Source organism: Candoia aspera, chromosome 1 (genome assembly GCF_035149785.1).
Source record: "Candoia aspera isolate rCanAsp1 chromosome 1, rCanAsp1.hap2, whole genome shotgun sequence".
NCBI lineage: Eukaryota > Metazoa > Chordata > Lepidosauria > Squamata > Boidae > Candoia > Candoia aspera.
The window spans coordinates 70,133,098-70,160,653 of NC_086153.1; the positions used below are offsets into that span (position 1 = coordinate 70,133,098).

At 40.9% G+C, this 27,556-nt stretch overlaps 1 protein-coding gene across 1 annotated transcript in view; it reads left to right on the forward strand.

Annotated features, from left to right (window-relative positions):
- RGS7 (regulator of G protein signaling 7) overlaps nt 1-27,556 on the forward strand; it is a 184,353-nt gene that overhangs the window by 69,159 nt on the left and 87,638 nt on the right. The window contains exon 3 of the mRNA XM_063306346.1: nt 5,593-5,689. Coding sequence (XP_063162416.1) covers nt 5,593-5,689 — 97 coding nt within the window. The remainder of the gene's footprint in view (nt 1-5,592; nt 5,690-27,556) is intronic.

Genomic DNA, 27,556 nt, shown 5'->3' on the forward strand with positions numbered 1-27,556 from the left:
CCTAAGCAGATTCTCTGACTTCTTGATGTAAGAGTGGGGAAAAAATCCTTTCTGAAACCTTGGAGAGCCACTGCCCACTAACGCAGAAAATCCTGGGCTAAATGGACCAATCTCTGTCTCCAAATAAAGCACTTCTTTATGTCTGTATGCACGGGCAAAGCTAATTTAGATTCTGCATGACTATGATCTGAACAATTTGAAGTACACCTTCTGGGAAAGCTTCAGGCATGACAGAGGAGAGTCATAATGGATGGCGATAGTGGATGCAGAGTGAGTCAGATACTGGCTTTCTTTTGATCTAGCAGTATAATGTCTGAAAGGAGACTTATGTATTGTCCCCACAGTGAGCTGTATAAGCTCTCTCACATCCTACAGCCACATTCTCATATGATTTTCCCCTTGTTGTTAAATAATGCCACAATAAGCCCAAAATAGCCCCTTTCAGATGGCAAAGAAGCTCAAACTGAATGCAGCCTCTGCTTCTTTATGCAGAGTGAACATGCGTAGAGCATCAGTGTACAGCTGACAAAAAGCCTCACATGGAGAGAGCCTGGATACATATGATTCAACACCCATGGGCTTTATCCAGAGATTCAGTTGACTATCTGAGTTCAAAGGTTGGACTGGCTGGTATAACCCCATTATTGTCAGAGAACAAAATTCAGGTGGTTCATGGATGGCTTGGCTTGGCTTGGGAAGCTGAACAAGAAAAGACTGAGTTAATGACAGAATAAGCTTGAATTCTCCCCGCTGAATTTTTCGGTAGACATGGACAAGGGGATGACCCATTTTGCTATTCAAAGAGCATGAGGCCAACCCTTAGCTTTTAATCTTACTAGAGACCCACTGTTCAATGTTACTGATCAGCTATGGTAAATGCTGATATTGTAAGGGGCTCCTTCCTAAACACTTGCACTATAAGTCCAGACATGAAATTTTCTCTGGTTTTTTTTTTTTTTTGGCTGATCAATTGTGTCTGATCCTCAGCAACTGCCTGGACAAGTCCCTGCAGTTTCTTGGTAAGATTTCAGAAGTGGTTTGCCTTTGCCTCCTTCCTTGGGCTGAGAGAGGGTGACTGGCCCAAAGTCACCCAGCTGGTTTTCATGCCTAAGGTGGGAGTAGAACTCATGGTCTCCTGGTTTCTAGCCTGTTGCCTTAACCACTAGACCAAACTGGCTTTCTATCTTCTCTATATGTGACCTGAAATCCCAATGTTTTCTTGATGCATGTCTTCTATATAGTTTACTTTTCCTGGAAGGCTTTTTAAATGCTTTCTCTCCCTTCATGAGGCCCATGCTTCTTCCCAAAATTTGTGCTTGAAGCTATCCTCCATCTTTGACACCAGCCAGAGGGGTCAAAGGCCAGAGGGACCTCAGCCAGAGGAGACCCCAGCCAAAGGGGGCACTTTTCCCTATTTTTTGGCTGGAACACTGATTGGCAAAGATTCACAGTAACCAAGGCACCCCTGAATGGGCTATGCAGAGCCATCTAATCTAATCTAATCTAATCTAATCTAATCTAATCTAATCTAATCTAGTCAGAAACCTCATAACATTTTGGTAATCTCACATAGAGAATTCAGGTGAAAATGCTATAATTTCTACTGCTTTCAGGTAGACTTAGTGGGACCATAGATTTTCAGCAATTATTAAAATTTTGATGGGGCACCTGAGATGCATCATGTTGGAATTATCAGGGATCAACTCAGCATTGTCTCAGAAGCATAAAGGGGTTGCTCTAGCAAATCGCATCTCTATTGTGTTTGTGGGATGTCACGTGGGTCACCTGACTTCTTCTTCCTCCTTCTTCTTGGGCTTGGGGATTAACAGTCTCCATTACCTCGTGGGCAGACAAGCAAGCAGGAGCTGCTGCAGAATGCAGCCCTCCCCCCACCATCTCACTTGCACGCAGACTTTGTATTCCACATAGAAAGTGTCCACAAAAGAACCAGTGATGATTAAGTGCTTTCTACTATGAATTTACCTGTATCCAGATCTACTGAATAAAAATAAGCTATCTCTATTTTTCTTCATCTAACTACTGTGTGAAGACTGAATTTATTTCTGAATGAAATTAAGCTTAATGTGCAAGTTCTCTTTTTTTGGTTCACACTTCTACTCTGTTAGCTGCCTGGAGTTCTTTTCTTACCCTTTAAAAACTCCATCTCATCACAGCTAAAAAATTGTGCCAACCCCTAAACCAAAAGAAGTATACTGTAGGCCATTTCTTTCTCTTCCTCTTTAGAGGTCTCTCCATGTACTGTTCAAACTATGTATCTTGTTTTTTCTTTTTCCTCTTGGGCCCGAGTTACCTTCTACAGCATAGATTACAGTGTTCCTGCTCTTAATCTCCCACATCCTGAAAAGTGTTAAGAATTCATCCATTCAGATGTTGTTGTTTTTTTTGAAGGGGATACTTTCTCAGATCCTTTTTTATGGAAAACCTCTGGAAATTTTAGGTGGACCCTAAGCTACCTTTGCTAAAAAAAATTCCAGTTATGTAAGTTAGGGTCCCTTGCGTTTTGGCTCAGAGTTACTTCCAGGTTTATTGAACAAATAGCAGTGCAAATCTGAAAAGAGAAGTACCTGAATAGCATTCCAGAAGAATGTATTCCCTGAAACCAAACAAACATCTTGCAGTAATGTTTAGAGAGGCTCACATCCTGAGTAGACCTTTCACCGTTTGCTTGGAATATGCAGTTAATCAAAAGTGAATGTCTTGAGATCCAATTAATTTCTTCATAAAACTTGATATCTTTTAGCCTATCCAGGTAAATGTGTACATTTAGCAATGAATGAGAGAAATGGGAATTAAATTTGGTCATCTACTAAAGCACTTGGTTAGCTTGCTAATAAATGTTAGAATTTTTCGATATTCCCCACCCTCCCACAAATCTTACAAATTAGAGCGTGCTGAATTTTGGACCTTTGCTAGAGCATGTCCTTGGTTCATCTTGTGGCATCTCTGCAGCTGCTAATTTCTCAGTGATATATATATTTTTTTCCCTGTCTTGAAAGTGTCAAGTTCCCTTATTGGTTACAGAACAACAGTAAGCTTTTCTTTCTCCTCCCCATGGAAGCTCGTTTGCACCTTCTGCATAGGTACGATTTGTTGTCTTTTTAAAAAGATGAGTGAAATATTCATTGCATTGTCAGAGCGGGCCTGGCTGAAACCAGTAAGAGATGAACAGACCACAAGACGGGAAATGCTGAGGCAAAGCTGAGAACTAATTCTTTACTTTGCAGTTTCAGAAGCCAACAGTGACCTCTCAGGGAGAGAGGCAACCATGCTAGAAAACAACACTTTTCTGATTAGACTGTTCAGTCAAAACTTGGTGAGGATTTCAGTGCTTTACCCCAATTCAGCTGTTGCAGATTCTAGGCAATCTGAATGGAAAATGGCTTTAGTACATGCAGTTTGGCTTTAGTACATTATGGTTTTAGTACATTATGTTAGTGAGAACATAATGATTTGCATTTGAATAAAACACACCTTTGTGAGAGATACTGAATTTATCTGAAAGAAAGATGAATTTAGGACAACCCAGGTACCATACTGATCTGGAAAAAGTTAGAATTTTAGATTAATTTTTGATAGGAAATAAAGTTCCCTCCATTACTAGATATTCAGATAATCGAAGATGCTAATTTTGGAAGATGCTGTTTCTTTAGGTAGCAAACTTTTTTTAGGGGGAAAAATAGTCTTCCTTTCAGGTACATGGAGTAAAACAAGGAAAACTGGGATTATATTCAGTGGCAATACAGTTGTGGCTTTCTCTGAACTCACAGATTTAATTTTTCAGTGCAGAAGAAATTCAGGAAAGATACATTGCATTTATAGATGAAGTACTTGTTTACTGAGAGTCTGCATCAGAAGGAGTTCAAGAAAAAGAGGAGAGAATAGTTTGCGCACCTGTCAGGATGGTATCTCTGCTTCTGTTCTGGAGGCGCTGGAGGTGCTTGGTAGCACATCTTTCAAGGCGCCGGTGGTGGCCATGGTGACATTTATGGCACTGGATTTATTGAGTTTTTGATTTACAGAGTTTTTAAAAAGTGCTGGTGGGCTGCACAAGGCTGCTTGGTTGGCTTTATGCTGTGCAGGCCTGAACTAGTTCCTTGTGAAATCACCTGGGGAGGATGCAGTCTCCAAGTTGAGACAGTGGTGTGGAAATTCACACTTTTTAAACTCTGCATAGTTATATTCCCTCCCAGCTTTTTGTTTAAGAAGGCCTTAATTTTATGAGGAAATACATTTTAGCTCCTGCTGTGCTTGGGTTTTTTTTTTGTCTGTATTTTCAGACTGTTTCTATCCTGCTTAGATGTTTTAGATGCTTGTTGCCTTGACTCTTATTCTCTGCTTTGTAAATTGTTTTTTAATGCAGTATTCTGTGTTTTATTGATTTTATTATGGTTTAGTTGTATCTTTTATCTGCATTACCCTCAGGTTTTCAAGTGCACATTGAAAGCTGGCTGTTTTTGAAAGCTTATCAGAATTGTCCCCAACAAACTCTACAAGCTAATCCAGGCCTTTAATGAGAAATTTTAATTTTCCAGGTTTCAAGTATAAAAAATGCTATGTTTAAAATTGTGAAAAATTGCAGCATTAAATCATCAAGGATTTATTAACTATCCCAGTCCTGTGATATAGAAACAAGAATTCAGCAGATGTACTCAAAGTTATTAATACTGAATTGAGAATTATTTTACTAAATGACCAAAAAACAAAAAAAATGCTTACTGCTATATTTGATACACTGATCTTTGAAGAAGAGTGTATGTATGTTTAAGTGCTATTATTTGTAACTGTTACTCATGTGGAGAAGCAGAAAACAATGTTGGGTACACAATAGTTCATCTAATATAACATTAGATGAAAGGATTAGCTTGGTAAGTAACCTTTGTTTTTAGCCTCGTTCCTGTCTCTTCCTTCAGTTTAGAGTATCATCAAAGCTGTATTTATGGACAGTTCTCATAAGAGTTTTGACCTTGACTGCTAATAGCCAGTATGGTGTTTAAAGTCTTGGATCTGGATCAATATAGTCATTAAGATCTTGGACCTGGATTGGGAAGATTCTGATTCAAGACAGCACTTGACCATGGAGTTTACTTGTTGACTTTGGCCAAGTTACTGTACTGTCTGTCTACCCAGATTTCTTTACAGCTTTCTCCACAGCTTTCTTCATTTATACTATGAAGATAAAATTAGGGAAGACTCCTGTGTGTGTTGTTTTAAGCTCTCAACAGAAAAGGTAGGATACAAATGCAGTCACTGTCAGTCAATCAATCTATCAGAATAATTAAGATTCAAGACAGATAAAATAATGTATTTCTTGACACAGAACATAGTTATTGTATAGAATTGATACCACAAAATGTGGTGAGGATCAATAACTTAGATGGTCTTAATTTGGCTATTATTTGTTACTGGTTATGAAAGCTATGTACTACTGCAGTATCAGAGGTTATTGTCTTCACTTAGCCATTTAGTTTGGTCACTGTGGCAACAGGATGCTGAATTAGATAGGCCTTAAGACTCATCCAGTCTGTTTACTACTCAAGAACGTAATATGTTTATTTGTTCCTTTTTGTCCAGATGGAAGATGTCATAGCTCGTATGCAAGATGAGAAAAATGGGATTCCTATTCGTACAGTCAAAAGCTTTCTTTCCAAGATTCCCAGTGTTTTCTCTGGTAAGATTCAAAACACATCTTATGCTTCATTCAGTACTGAAAAAAACATGCAAGCAATGTTAATCTAGAAAATTAGTAAAAACGAGACTTAAAATAATTACTACAAGTCAGTAGTAATTTATAATAAGGCTTCATTTGGATTAGAAGCTCCTAAGTTTCATGCCGTGGTAGCACATCATCTTGTACAAGGATTTGACAGGGGATCTTTGGGACTATGGATATTATGCTTCCCCTGTCCTCAGCATTCTCTTCTTTGGAAGAGGATCTGGAGCTTCTAATTCTAAAATTAGCCCTTCTAATTCTAAAATTCTTTTATTTCTCAGCAGCACCCACACTTTCTTCCAAACCAAACAGCTGGCTGCAAAATACAGTTTTAAATCAGGCAATCCCAATTCTCCTTGTTCCTTTGCATCTTGGAGGACTTTATATTTAACCCTTGGCTTTTTCCCTTGCCATACAAACCTAGATATGTCTTTCTGCCATTGCTCAAATGGTACATCTGTTGTCAAAATAGGTATTGTTTGAAACAAAAACACCATTCTAGGCAGTACATTCATTTTAATAACAGAGATTCTCCCCAACAATGGCAATTGTAGTTTCTCCCATCTTAACATCCTTCTTAATTTCATTCCATGTCTTAACATAATTGTTTTGAAATAACATACAATTCATATTAGTCATAATAATACCCAAGCTTTTACTTTTTTCTCAATCTTAAAACCAGTTTTTTCCAACAGTTTCATTTGGTTTTCAATTTTTGTATTTTTTGTTAACAACTTCATCTTTTGGTCGTTAGTTTTAAAACCAGCTAATGCACCAAAATGCTTTAGTTTTTTCCATTAATATTTCTATTCCTTCCAAAATTATCAAATTGTCAGCAAATGCCTGTAATTTATATATTTCCCTTTTAATCCTCAATGCAGCAATTGTTCATCAACCTTTGCCAGGGAAACTTCTTCTCCTTTATATAATTTAGAGTAATATTGATGAAATATTTTTTGCATCTTTGAATTGTCTGTTATTATAGGGTTTCCATCTTGTACTTTTAATTTCATTTTTTTCTCTTTTTCTTTCCTCAATTTATGTGCTAACCATTTCCCTGGCTTATTTGCAAATTCAGAATTCTTTTGTTTTGCATAATTCATTTTTACTTCCATTTCTCTTACTGTTAACACGGACAATTGTTGTTGTAAGAATTTAATTTGTAGTGAAATAGTTTTATTTTCTGGGGATTTCTTAAATTCTTCTTTTGTTTTATCTCATCTAAAATTGCTTGTGTTTTCTTTTGTCTCTTTTTTTTGAGCCTGCTATTATGTTAACATAGTATAAAAACTTTACTTGTATCCCAAATGATCCTTATGTCTGTACCTTTATTAAGATTATTGTCAAAAAATTATTTCAGCTTCTTTTTGCAATCTTCCATTACTGTTTCTTTCTGCAACAATGTTTCATTTAACCTCTATCTGAAGGAACTAATTTTCCTTTTAAATGCTAAAGTCTCTGGGTTGTGGTCTGAAAAGGTCTTTGGTAGTATCATCACTTTGTGAGCATGAGTAACCAAATTCTTAGATATCCAAAACTTATTGATTCTTGAAAAAGATCTATGTCTTTTTCAGAAAAATAAGTGTATTCTTTTGCATTACCATTTTTTTAACTCCATACATTTATAAGCTCTAAATTGTCCATCAAATCCCCCTCCAATTTTTTTTGGTGATTTACCTTGTGTCATTTTAATATCTTTCTCAGAAGTTCTATCTTTTTGTGGACAAATTACTCGCCATTCCAATCTCCCATTAAACACCAATTTTCTTATGGTAAGTCCATTAGTTTATATGTAAGTCCTTTGTAAAATGTTACTTTGACCTCATTTGGAGCAAAAGTTTCCATTATCAAAGTCTTGGTCCCATGCAAAGTAGCTTTAACTCCCACATATCTACCATAATCGTCAATCAATATCAGTTCTGGTTGCAGTTATATACAAACAACTCCATTTCTCTTTCTGAGTCCCACTAAAATAAATTCTTCACCCAAATTTTTGTAGATCAAATGTTTTGTATCCTTTTTTTCTAATATGCATATCTTGTAAACAAACTACATCTTGTTTCAAGTTGATTGGCAAGTGTCTCTTGAGGGAAACATTCTTGGATATCTCCTCAAGATGTGGACCATTCCCCCACTAATTCCAAGAAAGAAGCAGAGCCCTGCCTGGTTCTAGAAAGTGCTGATATGAAAAAAATAAGCTTAGCTGATCACCAGGTACAGAAGTGCCAATTTAAGGAGAAAAGCAGGATTGTTTAAACATCTCCTTGTTAATGAAGACCTCTTCCCAAAGTTCCCTTTAATGCCCTGTAGCTGAGCTTTGGGTGGGATTTTCAGATCTCAGACTAAAAGCTGCCATATCCAAAGTCCTGATGGTCAAAAACAATGAGCTTTCCTCACCTGCATGTAATTACAACACAAACATGCCCTGTCTATTTAGCTGTGTTGATCTAACATTGCCTTATTCTGATCTCAGCTCTTACCTAAAGTGACAGACTCATATCATCCTTGGTTGCTCTAATATTAAAGTAGTCCCATTACTGCTTCATGGTGTGACCTTTCTTGGGTGTCATGCGCTGCCTACTACTGAGTAAAACACAGACACTAATTCAGGGAAGATCAGGTTCTGGTTTATTTCAGCATAGTGCATAGCTAGAAAAAGCTGAGAGTGAAGGGAGCGCGCCGGTGCGGGGTTTAAATAGCCCGCGCTGGTCAGCGCCCCCCCCCCACCTTGGGTTGTGTCATCCCCCCAAGTCCTGTATGCTTCGTTGCCGGTAGGTGAGGGGTCGCGGTTGCGTTCCTGCTGACAGCTTCAGGTGTGCCTCGTGATCCGCCCTGTCTTTGTCGCTCTTTCTTCCCCCTTTGTGTTCTCTTGACTGGTTTTTCCGGCCGGGGTCGTTCCCTTCTCCTCGGGGTCTGTGTCTGTTGTTGTGCGTCGCTTTGCTTATCTTTTAATCCCTTACTCTTGTTTCCGTGGTATTGTCATGTGTGCCGTTGTGCTGATGCATTCAGCTCAACGGTGCTCATGACATACTGCCCCCCTTTCGAATGGTAGCCCCCCCGGCATTCCGGTTTTTTCCGGGAGAGCTGTCAAAATTTTTTTTTTTTTGTATTTCCCGCCGGAGTGCTTTTACCCCTCCCCTTGCTCTGCCCTCTACCTCGTTTCCATCTTTTGGGTGTGTTCCGAGTGCGCATGCCTCGACCACACCCTGCGAGTGCGCATGCCTCGACCACACCCTGCTTGTTCTTGCTCAGTTCGTCGTGAGAGGAGGCGTGGCTGGTCGGGTGCTGTTGCAGCTCCAGGTAGGATCCTTATCTTTTTGTTTTGTTGATTGTTTAGTTTGATGTTCGCTCGGTGTGGGTGCCCATTTGCAGGGTGACAGGCTTGGTCTGCGTCGTGGCTGGTTTCCCTCCCGCTTTTGAGCCGTCCAGTTCGTGGAAAGCCAGAGGTGTGGGGAGGGGGAGGCAAGGCAGGTCGAGCTTGGCGACTATGTCGGGGTGGATCAGGTTCTTGGAGCACCCCGAGTCCACTAGCGCCGTGGCCGTGGTGGCTCTGTCGCCGAAGGAAAGCCTGATTGACCCCATTATTACGGAGCTTTCATCGCTCTGTCTATGTGTTTCGCGCCCCTGTCCCACCACCTGCCTCGTGGCGCGTTTTAAGGCAGGCGGGGAGCATTTCCCGCCAGCCGGTCTGGGACTTCGGCATCCTCCCCCGCCAAGTAAGTGTCCAAGTCTTCGTCCGGTGTCGCTGTGGCTCCGGTCATCCGGCGGTGGGGGGGCGGCGGTGGGTTAGTTGGTTTGAACGTCGTTTTCGGTGCGGGTTTGGGAGCGCTAGTTAGTGTTCGGTTGGAGAAGCAGTCTGCCACTTTGTGCCCCATTTTCCCGCACTTCACGCAGGGTCCGCGGGCAAACTTCTTCTTTTGGTACGTGGGACCGGCCGGCCCCAAGTGTGGCGCGGGTACCTTTGGGCTGGTGTTTGTTTTGTCCTCTGCCGTCATCATTAAGAAAGTGCGATGAGCGTGTTCCGCTCTCCCCACTAGGTAGATCCAGCCTTGCAGTGTCTCCAGGTCGTCCCGGTAGAGTGCCCATTGGAGTACCTCACGGCTGAGGCCCCTTTTGAACATTTCTAGCAGGGTAGTCTCGGACCAGTCGTTAATCTTCCCTGCGAGGGCTTTAAATTCGAGGGCGTAGTCCGCGACAGTTCGTGTGCCCTGTTTGAGGGCTTGAAGCGCGCTTTTAACCCTCTCCTTGGCTAGCGGGTCCTCAAAATAGTGCTTCATCTCAGTGATGAAGGCGTGGAAGTCAGAGAGGGCGGGGGAATTGGACTCGTACATTTGGACGTACCAGTCCGCTGCCCTGTCTTGCAACTTGATTGCCACGGCTGCAATTTTGTCCGCTTCAGAGTCAAAGGAGTGTCCGTGCCGCCCCATGAACTCCCGGGCGTTTGTGATGGAAAACGACAGCTTTGCGGGGTTCCCGTCGAAGAAAATGGGGAAGTCCTTTGGGGCCCTGGTGTTCGGTGGATCCCTTCTCCTCGCGTCCCGTCCCATGGCTTCTTCCACCGGGGAAGCTTGCCGGTTAGCATTTGGACTATGGGGGTGCCAAGACCCGCTCGGGGTTTGAATAGGGGTGTGTACCTGCACGGGTATGTTCCTGTGAGGCATGGAGGACATCAGTGACTGCAGCATGGTCCCGAGGTCCCTTAGTTGGGCCTCCATGGCCGTGAGTCTGGCTTGCGTTTCTCGGGTCCGCACCGCAGCTGTGATCGGACCGGTCAGCGTCTCCGCATAGTTGGGCCGCCGGTGGGGCTCAAGCATTTCCGTCCGCTGGTCAGCTCCCTCGACTTGGGAGCGAACCGGCTGGTTCGTCTCTCCGTCCTCCACCACGTTTGTTGCAGTTGGGCTGAAGCTCCACGCCTGTGGCTGGGGTGCGATGTGGGGCGGGGAGGTCTCCGCGGGTCTCGGGAGGTATGTTGCTCCCTCCCGTGGTCGGGTCGCCTCCGCCTCCCTCCGGGGGTGGGGCTGAGGCTCGGGATGGGCCGGGAGGGTGTCTGTGGCTCCTGGGGTCCGCGTTGCCTCTGGCCTCTGTCGGTTCTCCTCCGCCTCTCGCCGTGCGGCTCGCCCGTCCTGGCTGCAACGCGTCGGCTCCATCGCTCTCCACTCGTGTTCTTGTCGCCGTCTGTTCCTCCCGCGGCTCGTTGTTGTCCGGTGGGGCTTGGCGAGGCTGAGTTTATGACTCTCAGCTTTATGTCATGTGCTGCCTACTACTGAGTAAAACACAGACACTAATTCGGGGAAGATCAGGTTCTGGTTTATTTCAGCATAGTGCATAGCTAGAAAAAGCTGAGAGTGAAGGGAGCGCGCCGGTGCGGGGTTTAAATAGCCCGCGCCGGTCAGCGCCCCCCCCACCTTGGGTTGTGTCATCCCCCCAAGTCCTGTATGCTTCGTTGCCGGTAGGTGAGGGGTCACGGGGCCCCTGCTGGTGCTCCGGGCTTCGCTCATAATCGTTTTCTTCCTCCGGCCGGTGATTGCTGTCAGCTGGGCGATATCCGTTGCGTTCCTGCTGACAGCTTCAGGTGTGCCTCGTGATCCGCCCTGTCTTTGTCGCTCTTTCTTCCCCCTTTGTGTTCTCTTGACTGGTTTTTCCGGCCGGGGTCGTTCCCTTCTCCTCGGGGTCTGTGTCTGTTGTTGTGCGTCGCTTTGCTTATCTTTATCTACCTTACTTATCTACCTTACTCTTGTTTCCGTGGTATTGCCATGTGTGCCGTTGTGCTGATGCATTCAGCTCAACGGTGCTCATGACATTGTGTCTGTCAGCTGTGGTTGAGGCTGCTTTTGAACAAAGATTTAGCCCTGTTTTGGAATAGCATTCATCCTGTGTCCAAAGGAAGCCCAACTATTAACTAATAACAGGAACAACACTATTTTGGAACGGTGTTATTGTAGAATAGACCTAAACTCATGGCCAAAAGGAGCCTATCAGCTATATCAGTTCTAGCTGGGCTCCTTTTGAATACATTCAAGCAAAACAGTTGTGCAAAACCAGAGTCAGTTTTGACAGATGGGCTAAACTGTCCAATCGAGCCATCTATCAAAACATGATTGTTGCCCCCTACCCATGTCCAGCTCATGTTAAGAAGAACGGTGGATGTTTTCCCACCAGCAGGTGATAATTGGTGGGAGGGGTTGAAAGGGGAAGAGAGCCATTAGAATCCACCAGTATGTACACTGTACTCTCCAAATAAGGACAGCACCAGTGACTGGAATCATGCTTATGGCAGGATAGGGACTGCCAGCAGAGACCACAAATTTTACATGGGTCTAGTTTTCTGTTAGCTCAAGGACTGGTGGATAGTATTTTAATTCAGCTATGAGGAAGAGCCCAATGGGGTTCTATCAGCTGTGGTGTGGTTTGGACTTACCCCTTTTTGCTGAAAACCTAGATCATGACACATGGGCCAACACTGGATATAACTTTTGTTTGTTTAATGCCTTGTCTCTTCCTTGATCTTGGCCCGCCTTCTGACCTTGCAGTAAATTATTTACGTTCTTCGTTCCTGACTATTATTGGCTTACTTGTTCATATAGCCTAGCTGTGTCCTGCACAGAACAGTAGGAGTAAAAAGTGTGCAGAGTTTCTCTGTAAGTGTTGAGAAAGGAATGGAAAAGACTGGAACATTTTAGAGGTGTAAAGAAAATGATGCTTACGGGGAATATTAGGAAGGAAGGAATTTTGAGGAAGGAAAAGAAAAGGGAATAAAAAGTGTTGAGTAAGACAGGAAGGATGTGAACTTGCTGCTGATATTCAGTTGTGCCTAGTGCTCTTCAGATATTCAGATTCCTAAGCATGGACAGGAGATGGTGACATGTCTTCTGGTTCCATTCCTTCACTTTTTATCTTTTCATGGAATAGATTACAGAGACGTATTTGGTAACATTAGGATGGGCAATCTGTGACTGAGGAACAGAATGGAAGGGACCAAACTGATGCTATAAGAAGTCTAGACCAGTGTTTCTCAGCCTCAGCAACTCTAAGATGTGTGGACTTCAACTCCAACAATTCCCCAGTCAGCATGGCTCTGGGAGTTGAAGTCCGCACATCTTAGAGTTGCTGAGGCTGAGAAACACTGGTCTAGAATCTCCCATTCTTCATGTGTAAATTGCATGGTGATTATTATGGGAGTGCAGTTCCTGTAGAAGTCTAAACACATATTTCCATTTAATGCATGAGTGCTGGAGGAGAGGTGGAGCACTAGGCAACATTGGAAGGAAAACTTTGTATAAGCTCACTCCCTTTTTGTACCTAGAACCTTATTATGTGATGCTTTGTGTAGAGCAGTGATTTTTGATAGGAGAATGAGGGTGAAGTTATTAGTGGATTGGGCTTGATGAATGATAATGTAACATGACATGAGCCTGTTGCTATTTATTATATATCAAAATCAGAGTCCATTTTCCAAGAGTACAGGACAAGCTAATCACCTGAGGGGATATTTCAGGTTTGGCCATGGTGATACTTAACCATATGCATATGCATGCACACACAAACACACCCACCAGTTTGTCATTGGCAAGTTTCATGGCACTTATTGCACACACTTGATTGTAACCCTAATAGCTGACTTTGCTCAGCTTTATTATGCAAAGTGGTTACTATAATGTGCCATACTTTTCCATTTTTTTCAAGGGAGCTGAAATTTAAGCAATTAGTACATGTTTGCTGAACTTTTATTGACCTAGAACAACTTCTGTTTCAGTTGAATCAGAACTGAAACTAAATGTAAATGTAATGATTTGACCCTGTTTCTGGCTAGTGATTATATTGAACAGCTGAATGGTATTCAAGTATCCCTTATCTCTGTTTTAGACTCTGTTTTATCTTTGCCGAAAAATCAGTCGCAAATCTGAGAATATAAATTATCTAGGGGGCTGGTATAATTGGAGTCCAGAAGCTCCCTGATAGGGAACTGCCGTTTATATTCTTCATCATTTGGAATAATCAGATATAATCACACTGCAGATTAGATGTGTTCTTGTCTGACACTGATTGAAAATGAATATCAGTAATAAGAAAAGCAAGTTGATTTATATACTCAAAGGTGGTGATTGCAGAGAGAATTGTCTGAACTAATGATAAGGGAAGAAAATAGCCAGTTTGGCCTAGTGGTTAAGGCACCAGGCTAGGAACCAGGAGACTGAGAGTTCTAGTCCTGCCTTAGGCATGAAAGCCGGCTGGGTGACCTTGGACCAGTCACTCTCTCAGTCCAACTCACCTCACAGGGTTGTTGTTGTGGGGAAAAGAGGAGGAGGAGGGAGTATTAGGTATGTTCCCCGCCTTGAGTTATTTATAAAAATAATAAAGGCGGAATAAAAAAATAAAAAAATTCAGATTGATTAATTTTAAAAGTAGTATGGAAGGGTGCACAATTTTTCAGTGTTTAAATTCTTACAAAAAAACAGTTGTATAAACATGTTCCCAAAGAGTAACCTTTCTTTTTCTTCCTGTTTACTTGGGTTTTCATAGCTGGACCTAAATATTGAAGAATTCACCAAAGGGTGAGGGGGAAAGAGAGTCTTTATAACATGGCTGACTTCCCCAATTTTTCTGCATGATCTATTTTGTTAAATGAAATTATACACTCTGATTTATTTTATCCCCATCTTTTAGTGAAGTGAATTTAGTGAATGATCTTTATAGATGATAGAGGATCAAGGATGTTAATGGAGCTCTTTTCCAGCTCAGTGGTTTGAAGATTGAAAAGTCTATATTTGAATTAAATCATTCAGACACATTCAGTATGGATTAAACTATCTATAATGAAGTCACATCTTCGGTTAATTCAGATTACATTCTCCAATATCTTCATGGCTTTAGATATCACTTCTGGGAATTATACTGTGAAAACTATTGGTGGTAATCAAAGGGCTACGTGCCTTGTTTTATGCCAGCACTTTCTCTACACTTTCTTATTTTATGTCAGCACTTAACCTGCTGTTCTACAGGTTTGTTGACTTTGACTCCTACCATCAGAAACAATTTGGCCTTTGGGACTCACGCTGGAAGTTGTCCAGATTCCCCTTTCTGCTGTGAGTACTATTCAAGGACAGGAAGGCCGCATATTGCCAAATAGGCACTGTAACTTCAGGACTAAGATTCTGTTCAAGCATGTCACCACTTCTGTGGGTGAACTTGGAAGGTCTCTAACAGGGTGAGATGGTGAGACCAGTCAGGCTGCATACATCTCAATATTCTTCCTGTCTTTTTTTCAAATAAATCATTTCACTGTCTTTTGTTACTGGATGCATTTTTAATAGCAGCCCACCAGGCTGGAATGTCTCTTGAAATGTTAAGATTAGCATTGTTAAGAAGGTGGGTGTAGCCACAAAGTAATTTTCTGGCTAGACGTTTTGCAATAATGGAGAATGCTAGGCTATTAGGCAAAACAACAGACTCTGCTAAGAGACTGGTTTTTATTGAACTCATTCCCATAAAAGTGAGACATTGGTCTCACTGGTATCTGCCTAGCAAGATTTACTAAGGAAATCAGGGTCAATTTTCAGATTTTTCTTTCTGAAATATTTTCCAACTCACCTTATATTTTATTCAGATAAGCAGCGTGCAACTGACCAAATTAAACTGATTTTATTTGCTTGAATAAACAGTTTGCTGTGTGAGGTTGCAGCCTTTAATGGTTGTTCTTATTTTTCTCTTTTTCAAATAAACTCTTCTTATATCTTTTTCGTTTTAAAATAGACAATCTTATTTAAATTTTCTTCCAGTTAAAAAATTTAAAATTTCTTCCAGCTAAGAACTGAAAATATTTGAAGTTGCTCTTTATGTTTTGGTGGGGTGGAGACAATTTTGTTCTGTGCTTTTCTAAGCTTTACGCTTTTCTTTTTAATTTATTCAAGAGTTGGGATTAAGGGAGGGTCCTTAGTAAAAGATTCAGCTGACTAAACAGGACAGGCTGACAGAAGACAGGCCTGGATCTGCTAGGGGTAGCAGCCTCTCAGAGTTACTTTTGAGAAATCTTTGTTAAAAAAAAGGGTATCCACCACCTGTGGAAATCATTCCTCCACTCAGATCCAAATTCCTCTTTTTCCCCCCTATTGTTTTAATTATATAAAGTCACTTAAAACACATCACATTTGGGTGACTTTTTAAAAATAGTTTAATATATAAGACTCTTCTCACATGCTTATTACATAGATATAACTTCTGTTGACCTGAGATGGATAGTGTTAGATCAACAGAAATATTTTGGGTCTCCAATTTCAGTCATTGTGTTTGGCATTTTGGCTAAGGTGTATTTGGGGGTGGGGGGTGCTGTTGCTAGAATGGCATAAAACAGCAGGAAGATAATAGGTAAACTCATAGCAATTCTTGGTATGTGTAATAAGTATTATAACTAATTTGGTAGAGTTTCAGATTTCCAGTAAAGTGTCAATATAATCCAGTAGATGGTGACGGATTTGAGTCTGATGTAGCCTTTGGCTTCTTATATATTGGAATTGCAAACTCCATCCATCATGCAACACTGTTGGGAAAAAACAGATGTCAGAAAATCTGTACTGACATTTTAGAATGCTGTTTACAGTAATGCTTATGGAAAACATATGTTGCATGATTTACCTTAGTGAGGTGTAGTTCAGATCTTGTAAAGACAAACAGTATTAATTCATGCAGATCTGTGATCTTTGTTCAATAGCTGTTCAAGAGTGATTTCTTTACATGTAGATTGTTCTGATTTAAAGGTCGCATTTAAGGCTGTTTTCTTTAGATAAACTATCCTTACTTTTCATTTCTTACAGCAGGTTACATCAATTAGGCAGTTTGAAGTTCTATATCTATATTTTAAATGTGTGTGTATATTGTTTACAACCTGCCTTTTTTTAAAAAAGTCAAAGTGGCATGCATGAAGTCATCCCTCATTTTATCAGGCTGAGATAGACTCTGGGCCAAAGTTATCCAGTGGATTCTAGAGGTCATTGGAGACTTGAACCTGGATCTCCTTGATCTCAATGTAACATTCTGACCTACATTTATTCCAATCAGGGATGAGAAATTTGGATCATCATCCACAGCCACTCCCCCTCCCCCCAATTCTTTTTCCACAAAGCAGTCTTTAAAAGCAAGGTAGATCCATATACATTTTAGGAGGGAAGCATGTTTATGCAATATAATATGTATTTTGATCATTCAGTAGCTTTATTTTTCGCAAAAAAGGGGGAGAGAGAGAGAGAGAGAGAGAGAGAGCGTATTCTGGTAAGTTTTATGGTTTTTATAGTTGGGGTTTTTGCTGTTGTTGTGAGTTGCCCAGAGTTGTGTTTTAAGATGAGTGGCCATACAAATCTTTAAAATAATAAAACAAAACAAAACAAAACAAAACAAAACAAAACAAAACAAAACATGCCTGGATAACATTAAAAAGAGAATTATGCATCTGAACACTTAAAATAAAAATATAGGTAAATTATAATTGCACTGTAAAATGTAACTGTTTTTGTTTTGTTAACTAAACAAACATTCTTCCAATTGGTAAGCTGATTAACACACATAGTGTGACTGAAAAAAAAAGCAATTTTTCAGGCCAAAGGAGACGGAGCTGAACTTGATGAATATGTAATTCAACTGTTTCCGATTCAAAACTTGCTTAAAAATAGTTTTGTTCTAAGATGGCCACTTTAAGACCAGCGGCACTGAGTTAATGCATCATACCAAGCCATTTTTTACTATAGTTTGTTGAACTGTTCACAGTTTGGCTAATCCAAAACCAAACCAATTCTCATTATAATTTAGTGTGATGCAGCTAATGTCTTTGGTGGTTGAAGTTCCCCCCCCATATTTTAATAATGTCACTTCTGAGGTCAGATTTATTACATTTTTATTACATCACATTTGTTTTTTATGTAGTAAAATGATATTGCAAGTTATGGCATATAGCACACTGGAAGACAAGTTGTTTCATGAACCCCTAACATTTAGGTCCTAAATTGCCAACTGTGTCTCTGTTATCGTCATCTGCTACAGGACCTTGTTCACCCGTTGTATCTTTTTACACAGTCTATTTTTGCTACCAATAGTTTCCCCTACTTCCTTTTGATGTCTTTCTGTGTGGTGCTAAACCGTGGTTCCTTTTGACCATGATTTCTTCATTAAGTCATAATGTTTATGTGTCAAGCCCTTCAACTGAAAACACAATCAAACAGGTTTCACACAGACCTTCTTTAATGAATTTCAATGCCAAGAATTAGGGCTTAGAGCACAGAAACCTGAGAACTCAGATAGGAATCCCCCAGCCCTCCTTTATTAGTGAGTTCATTAACATAGGATTTCTTTGAAGCTTTTGAAATTTCTTTTTCCCAAGTTTTTTCTAAGATGAGCTAAGAATCCATTTCTTTGACAGGCCAGTAACAACCTCTCTGTAAAGGAATTTAGGGCTGACTTTGGGGAAGGTATAAAAGAGGAAAGAGCTGGTAAGGAAGGACTTGGATTAGAGATTACACAGTCCTGAGAATGATGGAAGTATGGAAAGAAACTCAACATAATCCCAACTTGATTTTGTTTAGTATAGGATGGGGTAGAGACAAACTTGGGCAAGATTCCAAAATAGTGTTGCCATGCCCTACAACCATAAAGTAGCATTCCTGGAATCCCCAGTGCCTGTTATTTTTTTTTAAAGAATTTTATTAAGTTTCAGAAAAAGATAAAAAATACAGAAAAACTACAAAACTACAAAAAAAAAGAACTAAAAAAGTGTGAAAACACAAGATTTTTTTTTTAATAGATTACAAAACGAAGTGACTTCCAACTTTAAACATCAAGGATATACAACAATTTTTCATAATCAATCCCTTACTCTATATTAAACCAAAATCACATTATTTCTATAAATCAACCCCTTAGCACATTATAAAAATAACTAAATACCATTGTTCCCTCCCCTTATATTAAAGAAAAGAAAAAATATAAATCACCTAATCAACTACCCCCACCAAAATAACAATTACTTAATTATTCCCTTCCTACTACTATTCTATACATTCCAATCTACTATAATAAAGATCAAAAATTATATATATATAATTTTTGAAGACTATATATATATATGTATATATATATTGTCTGCCATTATAATTAATAATACAACAAACATGAATTAATATTAATTTTTTAAAAAAACCTTAATAATCTTAATCCCAATCATTAATGATAAATGTTGTTTATTCGTTCAGTCGCTTCCGACTCTTCGTGACTTCATGGACCAGCCCACGCCAGAGCTTCCTGTTGGTCTTCAACACCCCCAGCTCCCGCAGGGATGAGACCGTCACCTCTAGAATATCATCCATCCACCTTGCCCTTGGTCGGCCCCTCTTCCTTTTGCCTTCCACTCTCCCTAGCATCAGCATCTTCTCCAGGGTGTCCTGTCTTCTCATTATGTGGCCAAAGTATTTCAGTTTTGCCTTTAATATCATTCCCTCAAGTGAGCAGTCTGGCTTTATTTCCTGGAGTATGGACCGGTTTGATCTTCTCGCAGTCCAAGGCACTCTCAGAATTTTCCTCCAACACCACAGTTCCAAAGCATCTATCTTCCTTCTCTCAGCCTTCCTTATGGTCCAGCTCTCGCAGCCATATGTTACTATGGGGAATACCATTACTTTAACTATGCAGACCTTTGTTGTCAGCGTGTTGTCTCTGCTCTTAACTATTTTATCAAGATTTGTCATTGCTCTTCTCCCAAGGATTAAACGTCTTCTGATTTCCTGACTGAAGTCAGCATCTGATGTAATCTTCACACCTAGAAATACAAAGTCTTTCACTGCCTCTACATTTTCTCCTTCTATTTGCCAGTTATCAATCAAGCTGGTTGCCATAATCTTGGTTTTTTTGAGGTTTAGCTGCAGGCCAGTTTTGCACTTTCTTCTTTCACCTTCATCATAAGGCTCCTCAGTTCCTCTTCGCTTTCAGCCATCAGAATGGTATCATCTGCATATCTGAGATTGTTAATGTTTCTTCCAGCGATTTTAACTCCAGCCTTGGATTCCTCAAGCCCAGCACGTTGCATGATGTGTTCTGTGTACAAGTTGAATAGGTAGGGTGAGAGTATAGAACCCTGCCGTACTCCTTTCCCAATCTTAAACCAGTCTGTTGTTCTGTGTTCTTACTGTTGCTACTTGGTCGTTATACAGATTCTTCAGGAGGCAGACAAGATGACTTGGTATCCCCATACTGCTAAGAACTTGCCACAATTTGTTATGGTCCACACAGTCAAAGGCTTTGGAATAGTCAATAAAACAGAAATAGATGTTTTTCTGAAACTCCCTGGCTTTTTCCATTATCCAGCGGATATTGGCAATTTGGTCCCTAGTTCCTCTGCCTTTTCTAAACCCAGCTTGTACATCTGGCAATTCTCGCTCCATGAATTGCTGAAGTCTACCTTGCAGGATCTTGAGCATTACCTTACTGTGAAATGAGTGCCACTGTTCGATAGCTTGAACATTCTTTAGTGTTTCCCTTTTTTGGTATGGGGATATAAGTTGATTTTTTCCAATCTGATGGCCATTCCTGTGTTTTCCAAATTTGCTGGCATATAGCATGTATTACCTTTACAGCATCATCTCGCAAGATTTTGAACTGGGATACCGTCGTCTCCTGCTGCCTTGTTGTTAGCAATGCTTCTTAAGGCCCATTCAACCTCACTTTTCAGGATGTCTGGCTCTAACTCACTGACCACACTATCAAAGCTATCCCCGATATTGTTATCCTTCCTATACAGGTCTTCTGTATATTCTTGCCACCTTTTCTTGATCTCTTCTTCTTCTGTTAGGTCCTTGCCATCTTTGTTTTTGATCATACCCATTTTTGCCTGGAATTTACCTCTGATGTTTCTAATTTTCTGGAAGAGGTCTCTTGTCCTTCCTATTCTATTGTCTTCTTCCACTTCCGTGCATTGCTTGTTTAAAAATAATTCCTTATCTCTTCTGGCTAACCTCTGGAAATTTGCATTTAATTGGGCATATCTCCCCCTATCACTGTTGCCTTTTGCTTTCCTTCTTTCTTGGGCTACTTCTAGTGTCTCAGCAGACAGCCATTTTGCCTTCTTGGGTTTCTCTTTCTTTGGGATGTATTTTGTTGCTGCCTCCTGAACAATGTTGTGAACTTCTGTCCATAGTTCTTCCGGGAACCTATCTACTAAGTCCAGTCCCTTAAATCTGTTCTTCACCTCCACTGCATATTCCTTTGAAATATTGGTGAGCTCATATCTAGCTGAATTGTGGGTCTTCCCTAATCTCTTTAGTCTGATCCTAAATTATGCAAGAAGAAGTTCATGATCTGAACTACAGTCAGCTCCAGGTCTTGTTTTTACCACTGTATAGATGTCCGCCACCTTTGGCTGCAAAGGATGTAGTCAATCTGATTTCGGTGTTGTCCATCTGGTGAAGTCCATGTATAAAGCCGTCTCTTAGGTTGTTGGAAGAAAGTGTTTGTTATACAGAGTGAGTTGTCTTGGCAAAATTCTATCAGCCTATGTCCTGCTTTGTTTTGTTCTCCCAGGCCATGCTTACCTGAAATTCCAAGTGTCATCTGACTGCCCACCTTAGCATTCCAGTCTCCTGTGATGAAAATAACATCTCTTTTAGGCGTGTTGTCCAGTAGGTGCTGCAGATCCTCATAGAACCAATCTAGTTCAGCTTCTTCAGCATCTGTGGTTGGGCCGTATATCTGAATCAGTGTGATGTTAGATGGCTTGCCTTGATTTCGAATTGAGATCATTCTGTTGTTTTTTGGATTGTATCCAAGCACTGCTTTAGCCCCTTTACTATTAATTATGAAGGCTACTCCATTTCTTCTGTGGTCCTCTTGTCCACAGTAGTAGATCTGGTGGTCATCTGATGTGAAGTGGCCCATTCCAGTCCATTTCAGTTCACTGACGCCCAAAATGTCTATCTTTAATCTTGACATCTCACCAATAACCACATCCAATTTACCCTGGCTCATAGATCTTACATTCCAGGTTCCAATGGTGTGTTGATCCTTAGAACATCGGATTCGCCGTTCACCACCAGCACCGTCGGCCACTAGCTGTCCTTTCAGCTTTGAGCTAGCTGTGTCATCACATCTGGGGCTAGTTGAACTCATCCTCTGTTCCTCCCCAGTAGCATTTTGACCATCTTCCGACCTGGGGGTCTCATCTTCCAATGGTATACCAACATATCTCTGGTTGTACTGATCCATTTAGTTTTCATGGCAAGAATACTGGGGTGGGTTGCCATTACCTTCCCCAGGGATCGCATTTAGTCTGACGTCTCTGTCATGACCTTCCCATCTTGGGTGGCCCTTCATGGTTTAGCCCATGGCATCATTGAGGTGCTCAAGCTCCAGCACCATGACAAGGTAACGATCCTTTGCTGAAGTAACGATAAATAAAATCCTCCAAAGCCAAAAGATCATCCAGATAAATATTTTTAGCCCCTTAACCCACTCCAAAATAGACCAAAGCATTTACATATCCCCATAATAGACACAGAGCTATTTTCTTAAAGAAATCAAACAGCCCAACTGCTTCCCTCACAAACACAGACTTCTCCTCAAAAAATTTCCCATACATAATAACCCCTTCTTTTCCATAACATTCCATCAGAAGATCAAATTCACTCATGTCTTGCAGCTCAATTTCTCCATTTAAGTTCTTCAATTCAGCATTGTCAATTTCATCCAGCATTTCAACAGAAGCACCAATCTCACTTTTAAAACAAACATTTCCATCACTGTTAAATTCTCCAATTTCATCCACAGCATTCCCAACCAGATGGCACATTTTAGACCACATATTTTCCACAACGCTCTGAATGTCTTGCATAATAATTTGGCAGGAATCAGAAAAAATCTGCTTAATATCTTGCTTAATATCTCAATGGAAGTGTGATTGAGATCCTCCATGTCTCACACAGTAAATTATGGCACCCCCTAGGTACATAACTGGCAGAATTAAAAGGTAATGGAAAGTTTCCAAACTGAGTTTACATTCTTGAGGCAAGATAACAGACAGTTCCCAGTGGCAGGAAAGTAAAAGTTCAGAGCAGCAGATTCAACGTGTAGGAAAATGCTAAAATCTTCAAAATTATCACAAAAATAATGACAGGGAGACAATAAGATACTCTCAACCTTCTTTAGTATTGGCTGGAAACCAAAATCCAAAGCTTAAAAAGATTTTTTTTTAAAAAAATAGTAACAAGAATAACGATGAGCACCAAGAGAGATCATTTCTCCTTAATGTAGAAAGCCTCTCTTAGAGTACACACACACACAAACAGACACACACATGTGTGTGTTTGTGTGTGTGTATATATATATATCAATTGGGTGCTTTAGAAATGGGGTGGCTGGACTTAATGCCCCTTTAAGGCTGCAGTGTGGCTTGGGAATGGTGACTTCCCAGGCTCCTGGTGAACTCTTACCTGTCGATCGTGAATGCTGTTTACGATCTCCTGGTTGCAATTTGCTGTCCAGAGGACAAATGGGTCAATTCTGAGTATTTTCCTTGATCCAAAAAATGCTCTTGGATAGCAAGAGAAACCAGCCTGAGCCCGAAAAAACTGCCATGATGCCAGTTCTGCCCACCGAGCTCATGGGTACAGCTGTTCAGTCTGCCATGTCCCCACCGGAAGTCCCCCACAGTGCCTGTTTATTGACCTAGCCTACCTAGGAGGACTGATGCTCTCCCATGAACGATTGTTGGTGTCTAGAGATACTTTTCCTCTCTCGTCTCAACATAGTATCTCAAAATATAGTTGCTAGGTCATGTTAAGTCACAATGAACCACAGGATCCAGTCCTTGACCCATCACACTTCAACAAATGAATTAGACATAGAGGGAATGCTCATCACATTTGCAGATGACATACATCTCCATCTTCATAATCTCTCTACCTCAGTTCAAGGGAACTGGGAGTGGCTGTTCCTCTAGGTTAGCCTTTCTCAACCTTTTGACCCTTGAGGAATCCTTGAAATATTTTTCAGGCGTCAGGAAACCCCAGCATGTTCAGGCTCTAATATAGGTCAAATGTTACAAAATTATTGTATTTGTTTCATGTGTAGGCCTATGCATTAACAGTGTCCTTAAACTAAAAATAAAGAATGAAACCTACCTCTTTAATGTGAAGTTGCCTGAATTTGAAATAATTTTTTAAATAAATCGTGATCTCCCAGGGAACTCCTAGTGACCTCTTGCAGAACCCTAGGGCTCCATGGAACCCTGAAAGAGCTCCTCCCAGGTAGACAGTTATGCTGCAAATACCATTTCTTGAATAGGGACTCCCCCCCTCCCCCAAATCTGGATAGAGAAAAACAGGGAATGACTCTTCCCTAGGAATAAACTTTTTAAAAAATGGCTCCAGCTTTCCCTTTTTTACCAGCATAACCATCACCAAGTAGTTTTGGAAGGTTTGATGCTAGATTGCAAACATAATTGTAGGTGTTGATTTGGTGATTTTATGATGTTGAGGTTTTAAGGAGAATTTTATTGTAAACCGCCCAGAGTCCCCCTTTTCGGGGGAGATGGGTGGTAATAGAAATGTGAAAAATAAATAAATAAAAATAAATAATATTGGAGTTAGCAAGATGGGGACGCGGTGGCGCTGCGGGTTAAACCGCTGAGCTGCCGATCGGAAGGTCGGCGGTTCGAAACCGCGCGGCGGGGTGAGCTCCCGTTGCTCGTCCCAGCTCCTGCTCACCTAGCAGTTCGAAAACATGCAAATGTGAGTAGATCAATAGGTACCGCTTCGGCGGGAAGGTAACGGCGTTCCGAGTCGTCATGCTGGACACATGACCCGGAAGTGTCTATGACAACGCCGGCTCCAAGGCTTTGAAACGGAGATGAGCACCGCCCCCTAGAGTCGGACACGACTGGACTTTACGTCAAGGGAAACCTTTACCTTCTTTTAGCAAGATGAGGATTTTAATTTTAATAATAGCAACCAAGGAAGGATTGTGGGGAATAGTTTAATGGCACCTAATTATGTGAGACTGAGAACTGAACTGCATCCAAAGCTAGCACTTTGTAATCTGAAGTCCTCTGAACCGACAACAACAACAACAACAAAAGACAGATAACTGGAGCAGGTATAAAACTAATGACAATTGAACAAGCAGTACTTTAAAAAACACAACCCAATAAACATTTTCTGCCAACTTTATTTTTGTCCAGGTTTTCCAGGGGTGTTTTTAGACTCTGGGTTTGAATTCTTAGGCCAAGCAATATGAAATGTTTTCTCCAGATCTTTGTTTCCTGCAGGCCTCCACCTAAGCCTCACTGAGTATAATAAACCTTCAAATTTCCTCTCCCACTGAATCCTACCCTGTTCTCACTAAAGAGACAGTCACTATCTTTCAAATATTCTTTTGAGATCTCAGCTAGCAAGCAGGCCACTCTAAGTTACAGCTAGCCAGTAGGATGCTAAAAATTAAGAGTCCTCTTAATCTACTACAGGATGTCACATGGAAGAAGATCAAGCTCTCTTCTCTATTGTGCCAGTCTGCAAGGCATAAAATATTGGTCTTAAATGCCTGGGAAGCATACAGTATTTCAGTTGGAATGCCAGAAGACCAATGATCAAGGATGGGCTCCCTTTCCCTGGATGTATTCTAGTGGAGGCCCCTTCCAACACTATGATCCTATCAAGCCCCTTTACAGCTCTTTGGAATGAGTGAAACCAGTCACTGTTAAGCTCTTTAACAGATGTTCCATTTTTGCATATTATTTCATTGTTGTACTACATAATAGAAAGCAACTTTTAGAAATAGTTGTAAAACTTATGTCTCAGTATGTCTCATGCAGAAAGATTTGCTTGAGCTGTGGTATTCATTAGATACGAAGCAAATATGAAGCCATGATTCAAATAATATTAGCATTCAGAGATGATTGGGCATCCTGCATTGCATTTTAAAAGATAAAGGGCAAATTAACACTGATCCCTTGCTTTAAAGCAGAGACCACCTGAAATCATGGGATCACCTATGTTTTTAGAGAAACCAAATGAAAATGGGGAAAATCACTGCACTGAGCCCCATTAAAATATTGTGTTTGGAGTTGGACTTCATTTCTTATGAGTGCTTCCAGTCCAGTGGATTGAGCTGTTTGGAATACGAGTAGAACAGAGAAAAATCCTAACTGCTTTTGCTCACCAAAAGGTAAGAAAACTCTCCTCTCTCCTGGGCTGCAGCAAATCATGGCTGGTAGATGGCAAAGAGGATTTTGAAAGCTGCTGTGGACTGTTATTGGCTAAAAACTAAACACAAAGAGGTGGGGTGTGTGTGCAATGGGCTGTTCCTTTCATTGATGGAGAGAGTCAATTTGAGTCACATTTCCTGTTCTTTTCCTGAATGAGAACTTTTGGCTCAGCTTGTTCCCATGGAAATGGGTGCAGTGCTTGCACATCATGAACAATAAAAAAGTCACTTGATTTTTTTCAGTATAATTTTACCTTGAGGGAAAGTGAATCGTGAAAATATACAACGTTGTTGATATTTGTTCAGGCTCTTGAGGATTTCTGAGTGCAGTGCAGAGAGATACAGAGAGGGAGGGAGGGAGGGAGGGAAGGAAGGAAGGAAGGAAGGAAGGAAGGAAGGAAGGAAGGAAGGAAGGAAGGAAGGAAGGAAGGAAGGAAGGTTTATTCTACAACAGCAAACCTTCAAGCTTCTTACCTAGTAATAGTACATGAGAATTGCTACATTTAGCTAGTTTTTCTGCCATCACTGAAATCACTACAAACTAATGCTTGCTCTATGCTCTGAGGAATATCAAAACACAGGGAATTTGTGAGTCAACCACAGATACAGAATCACATTCAGTGTTTCTAGGTAAATGGTCTATCTTGGTCTTTCTGCCATCTGTTCCCTATCTCATGACATGTACAAGGCTGAGTCGTCCTGTTGATTTTGCTCCTTGTAGTTCCGAGTTGTTTCAATCTGGTAAGTGCTTTGCACATTAAACTACAGGCATGGGGCACTGTGGTCGATATCCATCTAGTCACTAAGAGTTGACACTGACTTGATGATACATAAATAAATAAATGTGACACTGTAAGCAGCTATTTCAGCAACCCGGGTAGGCTTCCTCACCTAAGAAACCAGCACTGGGACAGGTAAAGATGCTTTCAGGATACTCTGAAATCCGAAGCTCTTGCTATTCAAATAGACTGCTCCTATTCAGAATGGTGGTGGAAATAAATAAAGAAATAGAGAGTATTTTAAGTATTTTATTTATTTATTTATTTATTTATTTTATTTATCAAATTTTTATCACTGCCCAACTCCCCCCACAAGGAGGGACTCTGGGCGGTTATTTTATAAAACACACGTCTTTTACTTACATGGGATTGCTTCCATCACTTTACTCTGTGGGTCCCTCTAGCACTGTCTTTATCCTATATCTGCTGGTAGTTAGTTTGCCCCAAGTTATGTCGTTTAGCTGTCTTTCCTTTCTGCTCCCCAATTCTTCCACATCATTTGGTCTCGTTTGTTGCATGTGTCTCCTTCGCCATCAACTGTAGGCAGTGTCTGCATGAGAAGTATTGGACTGCAGGCTTGAAGCTGCTGGAGCAAAAAATTATTGCATGATGTTACCTCTTACGCAAAGTAACTCATACCGTTGGGGATTGGTTGCTTCTGTTCACCCAGCCTCCAGAATCAGGGATCCTGTTGTTCCGTCCCAAGATGGCGAAGAGCGTTTGCTTCAGAGGGCTCCCACAGGGGCCCAATCTGAAGCATCCCAGAGAAGCCCCAAGAATTGACTGAAATGGTGTCCTGTGCAAAACAACCTCTGGGTTG